Source organism: Bactrocera tryoni, chromosome 1, assembly GCF_016617805.1.
Source record: "Bactrocera tryoni isolate S06 chromosome 1, CSIRO_BtryS06_freeze2, whole genome shotgun sequence".
In the NCBI taxonomy this organism is placed as follows: domain Eukaryota; kingdom Metazoa; phylum Arthropoda; class Insecta; order Diptera; family Tephritidae; genus Bactrocera; species Bactrocera tryoni.
Genome location: NC_052499.1, coordinates 48,720,649 through 48,740,157, shown reverse-complemented (window position 1 = coordinate 48,740,157; position 19,509 = coordinate 48,720,649). Strand labels below are relative to the sequence as shown.

Here is a 19,509-nt window from a genome sequence, read left to right as displayed (position 1 = left end):
TGTACTTTTTTATGGTCGGGCAATGGAACGTTCGCTCCATCGTCATCGATTGTGGATTCGGGTTCACCATCTCCTGATGTTATGTTCCGAGGTGGACAGTCTGTTTTCTCTCCACAGTGATACGGTACTCCTCATTATACCAGCTGTTTTTTTGTCTTTTCCGAATACCAATGGTTTCGTTTGCTCGAAGCTACTCCATCCCTATCGATGATGGATCATATTGAACATTTAAGTGCTCTTAATAAAGTAAATATTTATTCCGAAACCAACATTTTATGATAAGAGATAAGAGAACAAATATAACAATGTCTTAGCGAAAGTTAATTTACCTGCGTTTGCGGATGTTGTAAGAAACTCGACTTCATTTACTAACGATGCAGAGTGAGAAAATAAAAACCACTCAACTTCGTAAAATATTGAAACAATTTACCTAAGAAAACAAATTTCATTTCATCACATTTATGTATATTTTCTAAGACGCGTCAAATAGAAACAGAAGAAAGCAGAAAACTGAAAGAAGTCACCGCACAACAGATACCTAAAAATGCAAGATCGCGTCAACATCTTTCCCTCGCGCGCCAATCTCGTGCTTATGAAACAGCGCATTGTAGCCGCGTCAAGAGGCCTGAATTTGCTCAAGCGGAGACGCGATGCACTCGAAATGAAACTACGCGAACTGACAGCTGATTTGGAAGCCGCTCGCGAAGTAGTGGATAAGGTGATGGCCGAAGCAATATTTTCGATGGCAAAAGCGAACTTCCTCGACGCCGACATGCGGGCCTGCGAACTAATGCAGATCGACAAAGCGGACATTTATATGCGCATAAGAAATGCCAGGGTAGCAGGCATACTGCTGCCACAATTCCAGCTGTTCGTCGATAATCCGGCCAGTTTTCCTTTAACCGGCTTGTCGCGTGGCGGTGAACAAGTGGAAGTCGTGCGTGAGAACTTTCAAGACGCCGTACGTACACTCGTCACACTCGCTTCGCTCGAGTACTCGGTGAATACGCTGCGCGATGGTGTGCGTCACAATAATATGCGGGTCAACGGTTTGGAATATGTGGTGCTGCCGCGTTTTCACAATACCGTTAACTATATACGCGACGAACTGGAGGAATATGAACGTGAAGATTTCTATCGCTTGAAGCGTTCGCAAGCGAAACAACGCAGCCGAAAAGAGAAGTTTGCACTACTGCTCAAGATGAAGCATTTGTCAGCCGAACAGAAGGCCGAACTCGAAAAGATAGAATTTCAGAGAACGAAATCTATTTCGTTACCTAGCCTAGTAGAAGATTTTGATATGAAGAAATTCGATGACGCCGCGGATGTGTCAGATGCAAAAGAGGAGGACAGTGAGGACGGGCCATTATATTGAATTGTTATTTATGGGCGCGAAATGGTATGGGAAAAACAGAAATTACTTTCACTTTAATACTTGAACATAGTACTGAATGAACATTAAAATGCAGAAGCACTGAGAATTTCGAAAATATATACGCGCTTTATGAACTAGACATTTCTTCTTCTTTCTTGCTCTCGAATTCAGCCTGTCGATAAGGTGAAGTACTTGGCACTAGCACGGAAGCCTAATGTTGAGGAGAGGGTAAATTGCTTGCCTTATATTCTCTTAAAGGAGCTGTTTGGAAATTTTAGGGTCTCTCACTGAAAGTTGTGCTTCGACTTTTCGAAGCCGTAGTTAAGCCAATACTGACCTATGATGTCTGGCGAATGGCGGTCGATAAAGCCCCATTCGCTAAACACCTAAAATGGGTTAAAGAGCGGTCTTCATTGGCACTCCAATTGGGCTCCCCGAGAGGAGCATTTGGAAAACCCCTCACTTCAATTGCATCCCTGATAACTACGACCACTGCACCACGGAACCTACTACTAGCGGCAAATTCGCCGCTTACATATCTCCGAGAGATAAGTGGATGAGGTGGAGTTGCTGGAGTAGAGGTGCGGTGAGCCTTTTCATGGATAAATCGAAGCTCAAGGGAACGATTGGAGGTGGAGTCTTCTGCCGGGAGCTCTCAATCAACTTTTGTTTCAGACCATTGTAATGACTTTCAAGCAGGAGTGGCAGCCATCAAGGTAACAGCAGTCCTTTCTTTCGAGAGGTATGCATCCACTTTGATTGCAAAGTCACTACACAGCTGTAAGGGCTTTAAGCTTGCTAACTGTAAGCTCGAAGCAAGTTAAGGAATGTTGACCTCACTATATCATCATTGGGGGCGTTTTTTACGTGGCAAATCCTTAACCCAGTCCACAATCCTGCGGAGAGTTGGTTCACCTTCTCACTTTAGCTCGCCTTCACACGGATGTTTTTGACTACCCAGAGAATACTCGGACTAATACCTGAAGTCCTGAACTGCTTGAGTCGCTTCTGGCCACTTCCAAATGAATGGCAACTTTCCTCAATTGCGTGAACTTCTACACATGACCCCATCCTTCAGTATCTAGCGTCAAGCTACTTTCAAATTGTTCAGATGCCTGGGCACAACGAAATCGTAGGAAATGTTAATCCGATGAGCTCGCAAGAAAAAGCGCCCATACGTAAAATCCATCAGGATGACCACGAGCTGAGCTTATCCTTTCTTCGCATACTCAAGCTTCACTCGAGCTCCTCCAATGAAAAGACTTTTGGCTCAGAGTGGAATGTAAAAGGTGCATTGATAGCTTTTAGCAAGGCTCACATCGCCGCAATGATTTGAATTTTTACTAGTCACTATTCCATTGACACCCACTCGGTGAGGGTAAAGATTTTGGAGGTCGCCAGTTATCAAAGTTTCAATGAGGAAGATGAGGTGACAACATCGAGACACTTTCTCCTCCACTGTTCAGCTTTCGCCAGACTAAAGTTGAGACATCTCGGTTGACATATTTTTTGCGAACCCGGATACTTGAGGGGATTGATATTAACCGCCTCAATAAATTTGTGGCAGGCTCTAAGCATTTTGTGTATAAGGTCTTCTTCATTAATAACTTGTAGAAGTATTTTACGAGCCCGTAGACTTGGTGATAATAGAAACAATACTAAGCGCATTTCTATCTTGAAAGAGGGCCTGATTAAACCTTTTAGGACCCCTAATTGGCTAGTTAGATTATGTTAAGTTAATCTGGTAGGCTAATAAGAAACGCAGCTGCTCAAATTTGATTTTTATGCAACAAAATTGCAATTTGCGACAGCAATTGAAGCTACTACTGCAACTGCAAATTTATTAAATGGTGAAGCAAAGCACTTTGAGCGATAAATATGGTAGTAAGCCAGATTTGTGCACTCCTATGTATATACGGGGTACCTATTACCAACATTGCCATATGTGTGTGTGTGACTTTAGTCGCTTTGCACTCTTCAGTGGCAACACTGCCAGCTGCACGCACACATATATCATAATGTATCCCCATCAATGTTATTGCATGTATCCACATTACGTGCGAAATAAATAGTTTGAACGCATGTGAGGCTGCTCATGACTGCCTTAATAGCATTTTGTAGCAGCTGATGTGGTCATATATCTTGACATATGCTTCATGTACTTACAAGCGAGGCAAGTGCTGCAGTTCAAATGAATTTCTTTATTCATATTCCAAAGCAGTAGCACACGGCGATGAATATTAATATAAAAGCATATATTATAAATTTTATGGCGAAAGCAGTGGCCGACATGATATGTCATAAAATATGAGAATTTTTATTAATTTTGCAAGATACATGTAATAAGTATTACCACAAAGGGAAAATTTCCAGGAATGCTTACATTAAATTCTAAAAATTAATAATTTCTTCACTCCGTGTGCAGTTTCCTTCCCCTTTTTCTTGTTCCCTCTAATCAATAATAGAATTGATGTGATTTTTGAGGCTATAACTGCAATCATAGTTTTCATTTTCAAGCAAGCTCCATTCAATTTAGGCATACATTATGTTCTCAGCCAATAAATTAAGTAATGCATAAAATAGATTACGCAATACTTGCGATTTAAAACTTGTCGAATGCTTATATTAGCTTGTTCTTTATGAAATCTGCATATTTTCTTCGCATTTTTCGAAAGTCTAACCCGTGGTAATAGCTTTACCGTGATTCCGTTTTTTATTTCATTTAAAATATTAAGCCCACTTAGAAATATAGTTTTTTGAGTGTGTTTTAAAGATTCCTCGATAAAAATATTTTAGATATTATTTCCGCCAGTTCGGTGTGATGTCTGAAGGTATGCGCTCCCAAGTGTTTAAGTCTTGACCTCCCAAACCCGGACAGCCTAGAAGGAAGTGTTGAGTTTTTTTCACCTCATCTTCTTTTGTACAGCTTCTGCAAATGGCCTCTGGTAAGATTTCCAACCTTGCAGCATGGACGCCAATAGAGCAATGGCTTGTTAAAAGCCTCACAATTAGGGAAAGACTAGCCTTACTGAGGGCAAGGAGATCACTAGATCTCTTGCGATCATTCTTGGGCCAAAAGGCTTGTACCGATGGTGGCCCAGCGCTGACCAATCTTCCACGGAGCCTAGCCAGCTAGCAGTAGAATACAAGAGGATACAGGAGCACCGACCCGCACCCATTCTACCGATAGCATTTCTAGGGCAAAAGCAACATCTAAGTCCATAGTATATGCTATATTTACATAATCGGAACTCAAGCTTATTTATAGTTTAATGCCACTGTTACCACAAAACATATATTGAAGCCGGTTAATACATTGTACTCTACAAACTGACTGACAATTGCCAGCACTATTTCTATAGAACATAGCTCTCAAAAAGTTGTTGACAGTTCATGACAAACAACTATCGACTAGTTTCCGCGGAAATAGCTTAAGTCTTTCGAAGAAGTAAATCTTAGAACCTAAGTTATTTGTTTAAGAAAGTATTATTTATCAAGAATGTAATAAAATTTAGCAAAAAATGTAATTATTTATAAAGGGTGATCCATTGCGAGCTTCCCTACTTTTTAAAAGCAAAATACAGAAATTTCCAATTTAATGGGGAATGTTTATCATAATTCGAAAGAACATTTTTTAGCATAAATTTTTGAAGATTATCTTTTCCAAATCTTGACCGCGGCTTCGTCTCAGACGGTCCATCCCTTGAGTTCAATTTTCAATGACTCGTTTGAGCCTTTCACTGGTAACTGGCGAATGACATGCATGATGTTTTGCTCCAAGGCCTGAATCGAAGTGGGATCGTCCGCATAGACTTCAGACTTTACATACTTATACCCATAATAAAAACTCTAACGGTGTGGTACCGCTCGTTCTTAGTGGCCAATCGACCGACTCGAAATGTGAAATTATCTGGTAACTAAAGTGTTCTCTCAATAAATCCACTGATTGATGCGATGTATGGGAAATGACACCGTCTCGTTCAAACCAAATGTCAATTTCAGGCATCAAATATTCGGTTATCATGGCGCGATTAACGGTTACGTTCTGATTGGCATCATTTCTGAAGAAAAATTTGTTTTTGCTAGATAAAATGGAATCTTTTCAGATTGCACTTCCCCCCAAGTGCTACAATTTTGCTTTTTTACATATCCACTGAGCCAGAAATTAGCCTCATCGCTGAACAAAATTTGGCTCGAAAACGTTGGGAAAGGTCGAGCGCCTTCAGTTCTTGTCCAACCTGTTTTTTGTACGCTTTCAATTTAAGATCTCCACATAAAATGCGCCAAGTCATTCCATACGTCAAAGCAAATTGCTGCGAACGGCGCCGAATCGACTCTCCAGGGTCTTCCTGTATTCATATTATCCAATAATAAATGTTTGGTCTCAAACTGGGTGATGTTGTTGCAAATATCTAGTAGGCTCAGTAGGCCGGTTATATTGACCATAAGTTGAACGAAGCGCGCGGATTCATTTTTTACAGAACGTGAATTTTCGAAATAAATTTGAACGTAAACGTTGTTTAGGCGTAAATCTTTCCATGATGAAATGCCAAACAGTACTGAGCTTAAATATTATGACAGCTTGACACGACTCACGCTTTATCTGTCAAAAAAAGGCTATTGATAAAAGTACCTCTATTTGGCTGACCCGTTACAATCGAAAGAGCGACAGCTTATGAAAAAACAGGCCACTAGTTTCAGCAGAAATAGCTTAAACAATTCAAAGAAGTAAATCTTAAAAGCATTATTAGCGTTATTTACCAAGAATGAAATAAAATTATTAAAAAATATAATTATTTATGTAACTATGTACAAGTAGATATCTTTATCTCACAGCTCATTTTGGCTAACCAAGCTTTTTGCGCTGTTGAAGTCAATGAAACATTAGAGACACACCTCTTAATATAATACATATAATAACGGTTAAACAAAAATTAGCTAACTGTATTAACATACACGTTATTTTACGTTTATATGTAGCTATTTGTGTCTTAACTAGATATAGATATGTAGGTACAACAAACTCGTGGCTGCACATTTTGCTTTTGCTTTCTCATTTCTTCTTTGTATGCAAGACATACTTACACACATGCTTTATATGTATATCTTTATTGAGTGGAATTTTTTCCCCAAATTAATAAAAATCTAATAAAATCAGCGGCTGGAAGTCATGCGTTTGTAGTTATGATGATGTCTATGTTTGTTTTATCACCTGGCTGACAAGCACACTTCAGTTATATATTTACCTTTTTTGCTATTTGGATACATTTTATAACTTTATTATTATTGTGGTTGCCTTAGATACCGTTACACGCTACACACCTTTGATTGCGCGGATCTCAGAATGACGCTGATATCTCCATTGATATTTTGATAAAAAAAGAGCAACAAATGTCCAGACAATGAGTTGGTGAAATGCGCGCTTGATTGAGCGCTAGTGACTGGTATAAATTTCTCTAAGCAGCGATTTGGCCTTGTCATTCTTAGTTCAGAGCTGAAAGTGAATTGAGGAAGAACATATTTTTCATATGAGAATTTCGTGGTTTTTCGTTAAAAGATATCAATTGAAATTCACTTTACGAAATAAAAGTAAAGTTTTACGCAGTGAAGATGTACAGAAAATGCCACATATTCCTTGTTTTCTGCATTTCAGTGGCGCATACAGCTGTTAATGGTGCGTGAGTTATGTTAGTGTTCATGAAAAGAAAGTATTAACTGCACAAAAAATATAAAATACACTTAAAAATTATTTACTGTGTTCTTGTGTGCAGTGTAATCATTCTGTGTTTTCAAAAAAATAACTCGGAGCAAATTTGTTCGGCTGCCACCTGTGTATATAGTGAAGAATTTAGGGCTCGTTTTAGACAAGAATTTTTCATGTAAGCCGAATATCGTAGAGAAAGTATATAAGGCTTTGATTGCCTTGTACTGCTGCTTAGCAGCCATCGGTAAAATGTGAGGTCTCTCACCGAAAGTAGTCCTCTGACTCTGCGACACCTTAGTCGAGCCCATTATATGCTATGGAGTCATTGTGTGGTAGAGAACCTTAGAAAATACCATACTTGCAAAGGAGCTCGAGAGCAATACTTGCTACTCCAATCATGGGCCTGAATGCCATTTAGCATGTAGTGCCCACATATATTACCGGAAGGTGTAGGACCGCGAGAGTTGTTCTTCTTCTTAATTGGCGTAGACACCGCTTAGGCGATTATAGCCGAGTTAACAACAGCGCGCCCGTCGTTTGTTCTTTTCGTTACGTGGCGCCAATTGGATATTCCAAGCGAAGCCAGGTCCTTCTCCACTTGGTCCTTCCAACGGAGTGAAGGTCTTCCTATTCCTCTGCTTCCCCCGGCGGGTACTGCGTCGAATACTTTCAGAGCTGGAGTGTTTTCGTCCATCCGGACAACATGACCTAGCCAGCGTAGCCGCTGTCTTTTAATTCGCTGAACTATGTCAATGTCGTCGTATATCTCATACAGCTCATCGTTCCATCGAATGCGATATTCGCCGTGGCCAATGCGCAAAGGACCATAAATCTCCCGCAGAACTTTTCTTTCGAAAACTCGCAACGTCGACTCATCGGTTGCTGTCATCGTTTAAGCCTCTGCACCATACAGCAGGACGGGAATTATGAGCGACTTATAGAGTTTGGCTTTTGTTCGTCGAGAGTGGACTTTACTTTTCAATTGCCTACTCAGTCCGAAGTAGCACTTGTTGGCAAGAGCTATTCTGCGTTGGATTTCCAGGCTGACATTGTTGGTGGTGTTTATGCTGGTTTCCAAATATACGAAAATATCTACAACTTCAAAGATATGACTGTCAACAGTGACGTGAGAGCCAAGTCGCGAGTGTGACGACTGTTTGTTTAATGACAGGAAATATTTCGTCTTGCCCTCGTTCACTACCAGACCCATCTGCTTTGCTTCCTTGTCCAGTCTGGAGAAAGCAGAACTAACGGCGCGGGTTTGAGGCCGATGATATCAATATTGGCGAGAGTTGTTATCAGACTTAAATAATCTGGGTTTCTAAACAAATATCTCTTGGATCATGGAGTCGCCAAACCAAATTCTACCGGCTTTTTCTCTGACCACATAACTGCGAGGAAACTATTGTTGGGTAGAAGCCGTAGTAGAAGAGGGACAGTAAGCTTAATTGCGAATGATTCAAAGCTTGGAGGTAAAGGGGTATATTATCGGGAGCTCTCTATCATCTACAGTTTCATACTTCTTGACCATTGCAGTATTTTTCAAGCCGAGGTTGCTGCCAATAAGGTAGCGCTAGATTTACAGCTCGGAATGAGAGTATAACTATCCACTTTGAAAGCAGGGCGGCGATACAGTCTTAAGCTCATTAACGCTCCATTCAAGTCTTGTTAAGAAATACCTGACCTCGTTATCAAGGGGAGGAATAATATTGTAATAAGGCTTCAATAAGTGCCAGGTCACAGCAGAACCACAACCAACTGTAAAGTTGATCAGCTGGCAAGCAAGATCAGTAGAAATCGAACGGATCGACACTTCTCTCTCCACGTGTCTTCTACTACAGTATAGCTGGGCTTTGCGTGAACTTGACCATAGCTGAGTCACCATCTGTACATGCGTTTCGGATCTTGCGCTGTCGCAAGATCCAAAAATCGATCGCATACGATCCAGTGAGCTCTTTGCCAACAGTAAGGCTTGCTTTTTTCTAATTGTGGGGACCTAATTGGCGCATCAGCTGCAAACGCTGTATAAACGAAGTGGAGTTATTTCAGCACTTCTTTCTTGACTGTCTAAGTGTGATTACTGGAGCAGTCATCAAGTAAAACATAATTCAAACTAACCATAAATGCATAAAAATTATTTATCGAAAAGAATTTTAGATATGAAAACATTGTAAAAGCTATACTTTTCACAGAAAATATATAACAAGCATTATTATAACTATCTTCTTATTGTTTTCAGGCAGTGAGTTCGACTACGAGCATCAATCCAAATGGTATGACGATTTTCGGCAATGCAGCTTTAATCGTCAATCACCGATTGAACTAAACTCTAATGAGGTGAGGCGCTTGGCACTGTCACTTGTGCTTCTGTTTGACTTATTTTTCCAAAAAAACATATACATATATACAAGATTTAAGAAATTTGTGTCAAGCAATGTAGAAGCCTTTTAGGGTAAACCACATTGATGTGAAATGCAAAGAATCTTTTTCCCATGCATAAAAACTTTCGCCCTCATTTCTGTCTCTACGCAATAATTCTTCTAAACTCATATTATACGAACTGTTGTTGTTTTTTTATGATTGCCATCTATATAACTAATGATATTATTCTTTTATGACCGACTTAAAAGCTAAATCGATAAGACCAGGTTTCTCAGAAAACTTAAGGCACGAGATAAGCGCACCAAATTAGTGGTTTTTATCGCGAATTAGCCAAATCTTGACCACAGACAACACTCAGTGTAAATCTTAGTTTGTCAATGGGTAATAAAATGTTCATAAAAGAGGCGAGCAAAAACGCATGATTTTATTTCTTAAAAAAAAAAAACTTCTTTGTATCACTTAGACATTTAACACAGTAAAACCATAAAATGACTTTAAAGAATTTCAAACCGGAAGTCAAGCACTAATGACAAACAATACGTGACACAAGTATTGTCTTGGTCTTGCTATAAATTATATTTGACTTGCTATAAATTTTTAATTTTTTTTATTTATACACAGGCCGTTATATCATATGACCTACCGTCGTTGAAATTCATACACTTTGACGTGCCCTACAAGAAAGCGGTGCGAAGTGAGAATAACGGACACACGGCGAATATACAATTGCCCACGACGAGACTCGATAGCGCTTACATCGTTGGCGGGCCACTGCAGAACGGCACGACTTACATAATGGAGAGTTTGCACTTTCATTGGGGTTCCATCGACTCGCATGGCTCCGAGCATGTGCTCGACAGTGAACGCTACTCGATGGAAATGCATTTGCTGCATCGGAATATCAAATATGCGACAGTGGAGGAAGCGCGCGAACACGAAGACGGCTTGGCTGTGCTGGCCGTGCTGTACGCGGTGAATGTAAGTTTGTAAAATATATACATACATACATATATATAATTCCAAAACTAAAAACAAAAAAACATAAAGCAAATGTTCCACTGCAGGAAAATGTCACAGAGGATTTCGTCGGCTTGAATGAAGTCATAAATGTTTTGGAATCCATTTCCGAATTCAATCGCTCCACAGAAATTGACAATTTTCTGCTCTCCGTTTTACTAGGCGACATGGATGTTGATGAGTTTTACACTTACGCTGGCTCGCTGACTACGCCGCCCTGCTCGCAGGCCGTCACTTGGGTGGTGTTCTCGCATCCCATCACAATTACGCCCAGCCAAATGGAGCGCTTCCGCCGGCTGTCCGATGGTCATGGCGCTACATTGGAGAACAATTATCGCGCGCTGCAGGCGAAGGGTAATCGAAGCGTTGTTCTGCGTCAAAAACGCAGAGTGCTGGAGTCCTCGGTGCAATCGGCGCTCTATTGGGAGCTGTTGAATAAACTCAAGCCGCAGGGAGAGCCAGTTGCGAATGATGGTGATGATGGAAAGTGAAAATCTGCAAAGCGCAGCAATTTAAGAATTGAAGAATTTTTTGAAAAAGTTAAGACTGATTGAGACACTTGACATTAGTTTGCTTGCAAATACTGAATACTTGACTATTATTCACATAATGTACAATAAATACTAAAAATATAGTATATAATATTAATAATAGTATTCTTACAATTTCTTACATCCAAGAATTTCTATATATTTTAATAGATTTCTTAACATGTGTTTATGCTTTCACTATTCACCACAAGTCGATTGAAGTTTTGCTTTTGGACTTTTCCCCCATGTTTACTGCCATCTTTGAAATCAAAAATTATGCTGTACCCCAGCTAAACCAATAATTATATTTCAATAAACCAGACTGCCTTTTCCATATCTTTGATTCGAATAGGAAGGGTGCGTTTATCTATTTATATCAGACTCGAGTATACAACTTACATATCTATCTGTTGATTTCTATTTTATCTTAAGATCAACTAGTTGAAACTAAGAAAAACTTGGTGTACACTTGCATTTTCATAACCGCTTTTTAAAGGAATTGATGCAACCAACCGAATAAGATATACAAACAACAGCCAGTTATTAGATCTTAAGTTAAAACTAATAATCAGGTTAAGTATGACAAATGTTACAAAAAAACATAATGGTTATAAAATGAATATCAGTTTAGCTGAAAGAGTAACAAACATAACAGGAACTTGTCTGTCTTTATTAATACCCCACATGTGAAATATTACATATTTTTGTCTAACTTTGACGAGACTAATTGATAATACGTCCACTTAAGCTCGAATCAACCAAGGAAGACACTGTTAGGCTGTAACTCAATCTGACTTTTTCATGCAGCTCTTCATTCAGCTAACATTCTCTGAAGCTGAATAAGGACTGAAAGCCAAAAGACCAAAAAATCTGGTATGGATTTCCAATTTCGTTATTCAGCGCCTCATTCAGCTACCATTCTCTGAAGCTGAATAAGAACCGCAAGCTAAAGGGAAAACTACTGCTATGTAAATTTTCAACTAGGGCACTCAGCGTTTTATTCGCATAACATTTTCTGAAGTTGAATAAGGACTGGAAGCCAATTGACTGAAAACCCTGGTATTAATTTCCAATTTTGGTATTCAGCCCTTCATTCAGCTACTATTATGAGCACTATAAACCAAAACAAAGAAAACCTTGATGTCGATTCTTCTTTCGTGTTCAGTTTTATATTTAGCTACCATTACTTAAAGCTGAATGAAGGCTGAGAGCCAAATGTACAAAAGTTCCGGTTTATATTTTGAGCTTTCGGCTCCAGTAGAGTTTGTTCTTCAATAGAGTTTGTAGAACTACGCGTGAGAGAATGTAGGTTCCCTTGGTATGTGGAAAACATTAAGTTCAATAAGGAGGGATATATAGTATATGAACTTACAATGTGCGTTCCAAAGTAAACAGGACTTTAAAAAAAAACAACAGAACAAATGGTTTTTCCGGCAAAATCAATTTATTCTCTTCAAAATAGTCTTCTTCTGCTTCAATACATCAGAACCAGCTTTTTGCACGGTCCAAAAGCATGTTGAAGAAGCGTTTAAGCTCGTTGGGCGGTATGGCCGCCAATATGTCGGTGCAAGCCTTTTGAATGGCCTCTACGTCTGCATAACGCTTTGTTTTCATGATCAAATACATTTTTCCGAAAAGGAAGAAGTCGCACGGTGCCATATCAGATGAATACGGGGAGTGGTTAATGGTTAAAATGTGATTTGTGATCAAATAATCGGTCACAAGCGTCCTTCGAATGTTGAGTTCTGAGCAATTTTTAATCGTCAGCCAATTTGTGCGGAACAAACCGTGCACACACAAAATGCAATAAATCGATGTTTTGGAGATGTTCAATTCCATTTCCAAGAATTTCAATGATGATTTCCGCTGATTTTTGATGAATTCATGCACAGTTTCGACGGAACTTCCGATGACCACGGATTTTGATTGGAACACATGTTGATCATCACTTATGTTCCCACAACCACTTTGAGCCACTCGTGCACTCTGTTACAGGATAGGCAATCATCGCCATAAACTTGTTTCATCGTTTCATCAATCGAAATGTTTCGGTAAAAGTTTTACCAATTAAAAAAAAAAAATTAATGTTGGCTCTTTGTTCGAAGCTTATTTGCGCACCGATAACACAAACATACTGACACCAAAAATGCAATAACTTCTCTTCCAATCAATGAAATATTATGAAATTTTCACTGAACCATCGATAAAGATAACAGATTCTAACGCACCAGTCGACATATAGATGGCGCCACCAGGGGGTGCTAGATTCAAAAAGTCCTGTTTACTGTGGAACATACCTTTTATAATATTGATTTTTAACAACCCAATATAGGTTTCATTCACTATTTCGATTTTCGTAGTCTATAACTGACATCAAAACTTAAGATTGAAGGCCATTCTAACGAAAATGTTGTATGAAACATTTCTCAAGTGCCACTTGTTTAACCTCAGGCCGGTATATACATATATTTTATTTGATCAGTTTTTTGTGATAACTCTTCCCTAAAATAAATTCGAGTGTTTTCCTCTTTGATTTACAACATATTAATGCTTTATTACTGATTGGACTTTATTAGTGTTGATTTAGGCCTTGAAAATCTACAACTAACCAGATATTCACCATGCACCAAATCTTGGAAAAGATCCGTGAAACGAGGATCGACACACGTTATCTCTTGACAGCAGGAAAAAAGCTACCTTTATGCCGTGATGTCTGAATTTGGTATCCCCGCAAAACTATTACGGCTGTGTAAATTGAAAGAAGCATCTCTCTGAGCCGTTTGGTACGAGGTTTCAGACAAGGCGACTCCCTATTTCAATCTGCTCTTGGAGAAAATAATTCGAGCTGCCGAACTAAATGTGGAATATATAATATTCTACAAGAGTGTACAACTGCTGGCGTTCGCCGATGACATCGATATCATTGCTCTCAACAACCGCGCCAGTTCTGCTTTCTCCAAACTTGATAAGGAAGCGAAGCAGAGGCGTCTGGCAGTGAACGAGAGCAAGACGAAATATAATATTTCCTATCATCAAACAAAGAGTCGTCGCACTCGCGTCCACGAACAAACACCAAACTCTATAAGTCACTCAATATTCTTATCTTGCTATGTGGTGCAGAGGCATGGACGATGACAATATCTGATGAGTCGACGTTGCGAGTTTTCGAGAGAAATGTTCTGCGGAAGATTTAAGGTCCTTTGAGAGTTGGCCACGGCGAATATCGCATTCGATGGAAAGATGAGCTGTATGAGATATATGACGACATTGACATAGTGCCACGAATTAAAAGACAGCGGCTATCAGTTCTGAAACTTTTCGACGCAGTATCCGCCGGGGGAAAGAGAGGAACACTCCGTTGGAAAGACCAGGTGGAGAAGGACCTGGCTTCGCTTGGAATCTTCAATTGGCGCCACGTTGTGAAAAGAAGAAACGACTGGCGCGCTGTTGTAAACTCGATTATAACCGCGTAAGCGGTGTCTACGTCAATAAAGAAGAAGATCAAACATTTACTTTTCTTATGCATAATTAAAGACTATAGATACTCTAAAAAGTTCTCGCACCATATCAAATGGCACAGATTAATGCATTAACCAATGTGCAAAATGGAAATACTATTATGACGATGAGAAGAAGTGGTCTAAAGCTCAATTTTATAGCAGAAATTTGGTTAGTTGCTTACAGTTGTTTTTTGTAGTTGTAAAGTGACCACTCAAAACACAAATTGCGATTATTAAATATTTAATAAACATATGGCAAAAAGGCAGCATGTGGTTTAAAACAATAATATTTTTACAATATGATTTCAACCAAAAAATACTTTAAAAGAAAAAAATATAAATTATTATGGAAACATGAATAACATAAAATTTAGCAATTTCACTGCCTAAAAGTAGCAAAAGAAGGTCAAAACAACGGGGAAATATACTTAGCCAAGCAAAAGCATTAGGGTGCCAGCTATGCTAATATATTCTGTAATGCGGTGACTTTTTCACAAAATACCAGTAAACATATGTATTTGAGTAAAAAATAGAACGAAGCATGTACATTTAACAAAGTAAGTCTCGGACTAGTGCATACGCACCCATAACTTATTTTTGTGTGTTTGTAATGTTACTCACTGCATCCATATGCGCTCATACAAATTTCCATTTGCCATTGCAGCTGCGTTTGCTGAAGCCACGAAGGTTTCGGCTGTGGTCTCTGCAGCTATATAATCTACGGTTAAATCTGCAACAAAATAACCGGATAAACAAAATGGCACAGCAAGGGTTGCGAGAACACGGTGTAAACTTTCAGTGGCGCAAGTTCATATGTATATGTGGCTGCAACGTGCCTGTACGAACATGGCATCTAAAAAATATAAAAGAAATTTTAGTCACAATTTAAATTTGAATGAAAAATTATTGAGCACATTTAAAAAAATTAACAGAAACTCTTGAAATATTTTTCGATATACTAAAATCGTATTTCCAAGTTAAAAAAATAAAATATCTAAACACGAAGAATATATTTTATTTCTCATCTATTCAAAAATCAACGATTTCCATTCGCTTTCGTGCAATTTGGCACCCAACTCGCTACGCTCGCTCATACCCACGCTGCCACAACGCTTTCGACTTTCTGTGCATATGCCACAGTCAACCGTTTTGAAAAGCCTAAGTAAGTCAGTTGTAAAAGTTAATGTTTGTTGACACTGTTTGTTTCGTTCGCCGTTGTTAAATATGTTAAAATATTTACCGTTTTGCTCTTTGCTTTAGTTCGTAGCAAAAGACACATAAAACATAAGGGTACCACAGGTGGTATGCGCAACATTTATTTGACTTTACTTATTTACCATAAAAGCATGTGCATTTATGTGTATTATATAAGTAGTTGCGGCGCAGTAAAAAAATACATTTGGTGCACAATATTGACTTAGCGGGTTAGGTTTGCGCGTTTTAGTTGAGCAAGTTGAGACCTTTTAATGCAATTTAAAGTGGTTTGAGAGATTAAAATCATTTCAAAATGGACGCTAAGACACAGCAAGAAGGTACTGAAAAAAAACAAGAAAAAATGTTAACTTCGGCTGCACCGAAGCTAATATACCCTTCACAGGTGCATTTATTTTAATAACTATGTGTTCAGTTTGTATGGAAGCTATGTGCTATAGTAATCCGATCTGGACAATTTTTTCGGAGATTATGTTATTACCTTAAGCAGTAATCCATATCAAATTTCGTGAAGATACCACGTCAAATGCGAAAGTTTTCCATACAAGCTCTTGATGCCAATCTTTCGGTTTGTATAGCAACTATATGCTACAGTGAGGCGATCTGAACAATTTCTTCCGATGTTATATTATTTCTATAAACGATAGCTCATACCAAATTTCGTGAAGATATATCGTTAAATGAGAAAGTTTCACATGCAAACACTTGATTCCGATCGTACAGTTTGTATGGCAGCTATATGTTAAAGTGGTTCGATGTCGCCAGTTTCGACAAATGAGCAAACTCTTGAAAAGAAAATGACGTTTACAAAATTTCAAAACGATATCTTAAAAACTGAGGAACTAGTTCGTATATATACAGACAGACAGACGGACATGGTTAAATCGACTCAGCTCAACATACTGATCACTTATATATATACTTTATAGGGTCTCCGGCGCTTCCTTCTGGGTGTTACAAACTTCGTGACAAACTAATTATACCCTAGAAACGTTAAATTCGGCAGCACCGAAGCTATTATAACTCTTCACAAATAAAAATGCTTCCTTACAAGAACTTGATTTCACTGGTCTACAAAATGTAACTTTTTGTGTGCCTTTCAATTGAATGCTTTATTTTTATATTGCTTTGAGGTTACTTAATAGGAAAACAAGAATATGTTTTTTGAATTAGCTCTTATTTTGGAAATATACCTAATATACAAAATTTGGCTTTTAGTAACACGTTAAAGTACAAACATTTTATAAAAAAAAAATAAAATAATTATTTACTATTATTTTTTTGCTTTTTACTTATATAAAATTGGAAATATTACAATTAAAAAAAAAAATAAAGTATTTGATTAAGATTTTCTCTTCTTGTTCGTCACTTACATCACCGCAGTTAGAAGGGAAAAAATCAAGATGAGAGTGAAGAAAATGAATTTTTAGGGACATATTGCAACCCAACTGTTGATACTTTTGAAGGAGATTGTTCACAAGTTCAACATAATTTTCATGGCTTTTTTCTCTTATTGCCCAAAAAACCATGAACGACCGCTCTGAAACATTCCCATGCTTCTTTTTCAAATCCCTGTAAAACTGAAACAAAGTTTTGGTCCTTTAGAATCTCTCTTATTTGAGGTCCGATAAAGATGGTATTTGAATGCTGGTCCATCCTTGTTGTAGAGGAAGGTGCTGGACGTTCTTTTCTCCAGCATTTAGGCTTAATCTAGCATTCCAATCTTTTTTATGTAATGTAAAGAGCTAGCCCGACTATCCCACTCACACAAAAAACAACAGTACTTGATATAGCCCATTTGTAAACCCAACACCATTGCTATGACTTTTAGATCACCACAAATCTGCCATTCGTGATCTGAGTATGATATAGCATCTAAAATTAATTTCATATTTTCGTATTTTTCTTTAGTAGTGCGAAATCGATGGTTGTGTGTTACCATTATGGAGAAGAACAGCTTTTAAACTTAATTTTGAGGAGTTTATGAACAACCGCCATTCCTGTGGATGGTATTCAATGTTCAAAGCGTTCATCAAGCCATTTACGTTATTACAGAATGCAAGCTGTTTTTCGGATTTGAAATAGGGCATCAAATTCTTCTGACGATATCTGTAGAAACTGATTTTGACATCCGGTTGAAGTAAATTCCATTGCTTAAGTCTCGATCCTAGTAATTCCGCTTTATCTTTTGGCAAATTTAAATCTCGTATAAGGTCGCTGAGTTCATCTTGCGAAATTCTATGAGGTTCGTCACAAAAATTATTGTCACCCACAAACTGTGGCGATTGTGAGGTTGTAGGCTCATTGTAGTCAACTTCCATTGAATTAATCGCTTCTTCAGAATCTTGCTGGTATTCTTCGGGAGGTCGAGGAACAGGTAAATCGATTCCATATAGTACAGCTTCGTTTCTTTTTTCGTGATATACCGTGCTGGATGGGTCATTCGCATGATTGGTAGGTTCCCTCCACATCATTGGTACACCAAAAGGCAATGAACGTTTCTTTTTGTTTAGCCACTTAATCAGATTTGTGGAGCAAGTTGTGCAACTAAAATGTGGTACCCACGACTTGCGTTGGTTTTTAATTTTAATTCCGAAATAATGGAAGTAAGCAGTTTCTAAACGTTGTGTTATTGAGCATCTTTGGTTAGTAAGGGTCACCTTACCACAAATGTAGCAAAAATTGTCTGCACTATTAACACATTTACGCGACATAACGAAAACTGTAGATTTTTCACTAAAAATTACAAAAAGACGGTAACAATTTCACGTTTTTACTGTTGAACAAAACACAGTCAACGTTAAACACAACAAACAAATGTGAAACAATAAAATTTCCGCGGGTAATCACTAAATATTTTGAGTTATCATCATTAATGTGATAAATCTGTCGCGCTACCCTCTATTATATTTATAAGGCATAAATGCACAATAAGAGCTAATTATGAATTTTAACTTGTATATTTATGTTCAATTAGTGTATAGTATATAGTATATTTTCATGTAGAAGGCAATTTTGATGTAGACCAGTGTTTTCAGCGATCCATTTGTACGGCAGTTTTATGCTATAGTGGTTCTTGGAGAGAAAATGTGGCGTATTACAGATAGATATTTCGAAAACTGATTGAGTAGTTCGCGTATATAAACACAAATGAACAGACAGCTACATCGCCGTTTTATCTAAATAATCTCAGCTTGTCATGCTGATCCCTAATTTCTTTGTGTTATAAATGTTGCGGCCAATTTAATGTACTCACTGGGTGTACTTAACAAGTCAATTGAAAAATCCCCGCCTTACGATAGTAAAACACATTTTTTTTTAAATCGATTTTTTGTTTTTGTTTGTTCAACACAGTTATCTTCAATAGTGATACGCTGATTCTAGCTGCCCTCCAACTTTTCGATACAATGGTTGTAGAACCATTTGATCTTTGCTTCCAAATAGGCCTCAGTTTCGGCGATTACCTCTTCATTCGACGCGAATTGCTTACCAGCAAGCATTCTTTTGAGACAGAAAATAGTCGTTAGATGCCCAATCTGGAGAATACTGTAAATGCGGTAGTAATTCAAAGCTTCATTCACGTTTTTTTTGTAATGGTTTTCACTGACCTGTGACACAGTGTCTTGGTGAAACAGCACTTTTTCGTTTTTTAAAATTTTTCTGTTTTTCGGCAATTTCGTACTTCAAACGTTCCAATAACACTATTTATTAATCGCTGTTAATGGTCCTTCCTTTTTCAAGGTAGCCATTAAAAATTCTTACATGTGCATCCCAAAATAGAGACGCCAT

The 19,509-nt window shown here is 38.2% G+C and overlaps 2 protein-coding genes across 2 annotated transcripts; both read left to right on the top strand.

The window, feature by feature from the left end:
- The first annotated feature begins 497 nt into the window (after positions 1-497).
- On the top strand, positions 498-1,494 carry LOC120766275 (probable V-type proton ATPase subunit D 2). Its single transcript, XM_040091677.1, has one exon. The coding sequence runs from the start codon at positions 545-547 to the stop codon at positions 1,373-1,375; it is 831 nt and encodes a 276-aa protein (XP_039947611.1). The 5' UTR covers positions 498-544; the 3' UTR covers positions 1,376-1,494.
- Positions 1,495-2,486: 992 nt separating this feature from the next.
- LOC120771464 (carbonic anhydrase 2-like) lies at positions 2,487-10,969 on the top strand. The gene is made up of 4 exons (XM_040099521.1): positions 2,487-2,664; positions 9,319-9,416; positions 10,083-10,439; positions 10,526-10,969. The coding sequence occupies exons 1-4, from the start codon at positions 2,487-2,489 to the stop codon at positions 10,967-10,969; spliced, it is 1,077 nt and encodes a 358-aa protein (XP_039955455.1).
- Positions 10,970-19,509: the final 8,540 nt, after the last annotated feature.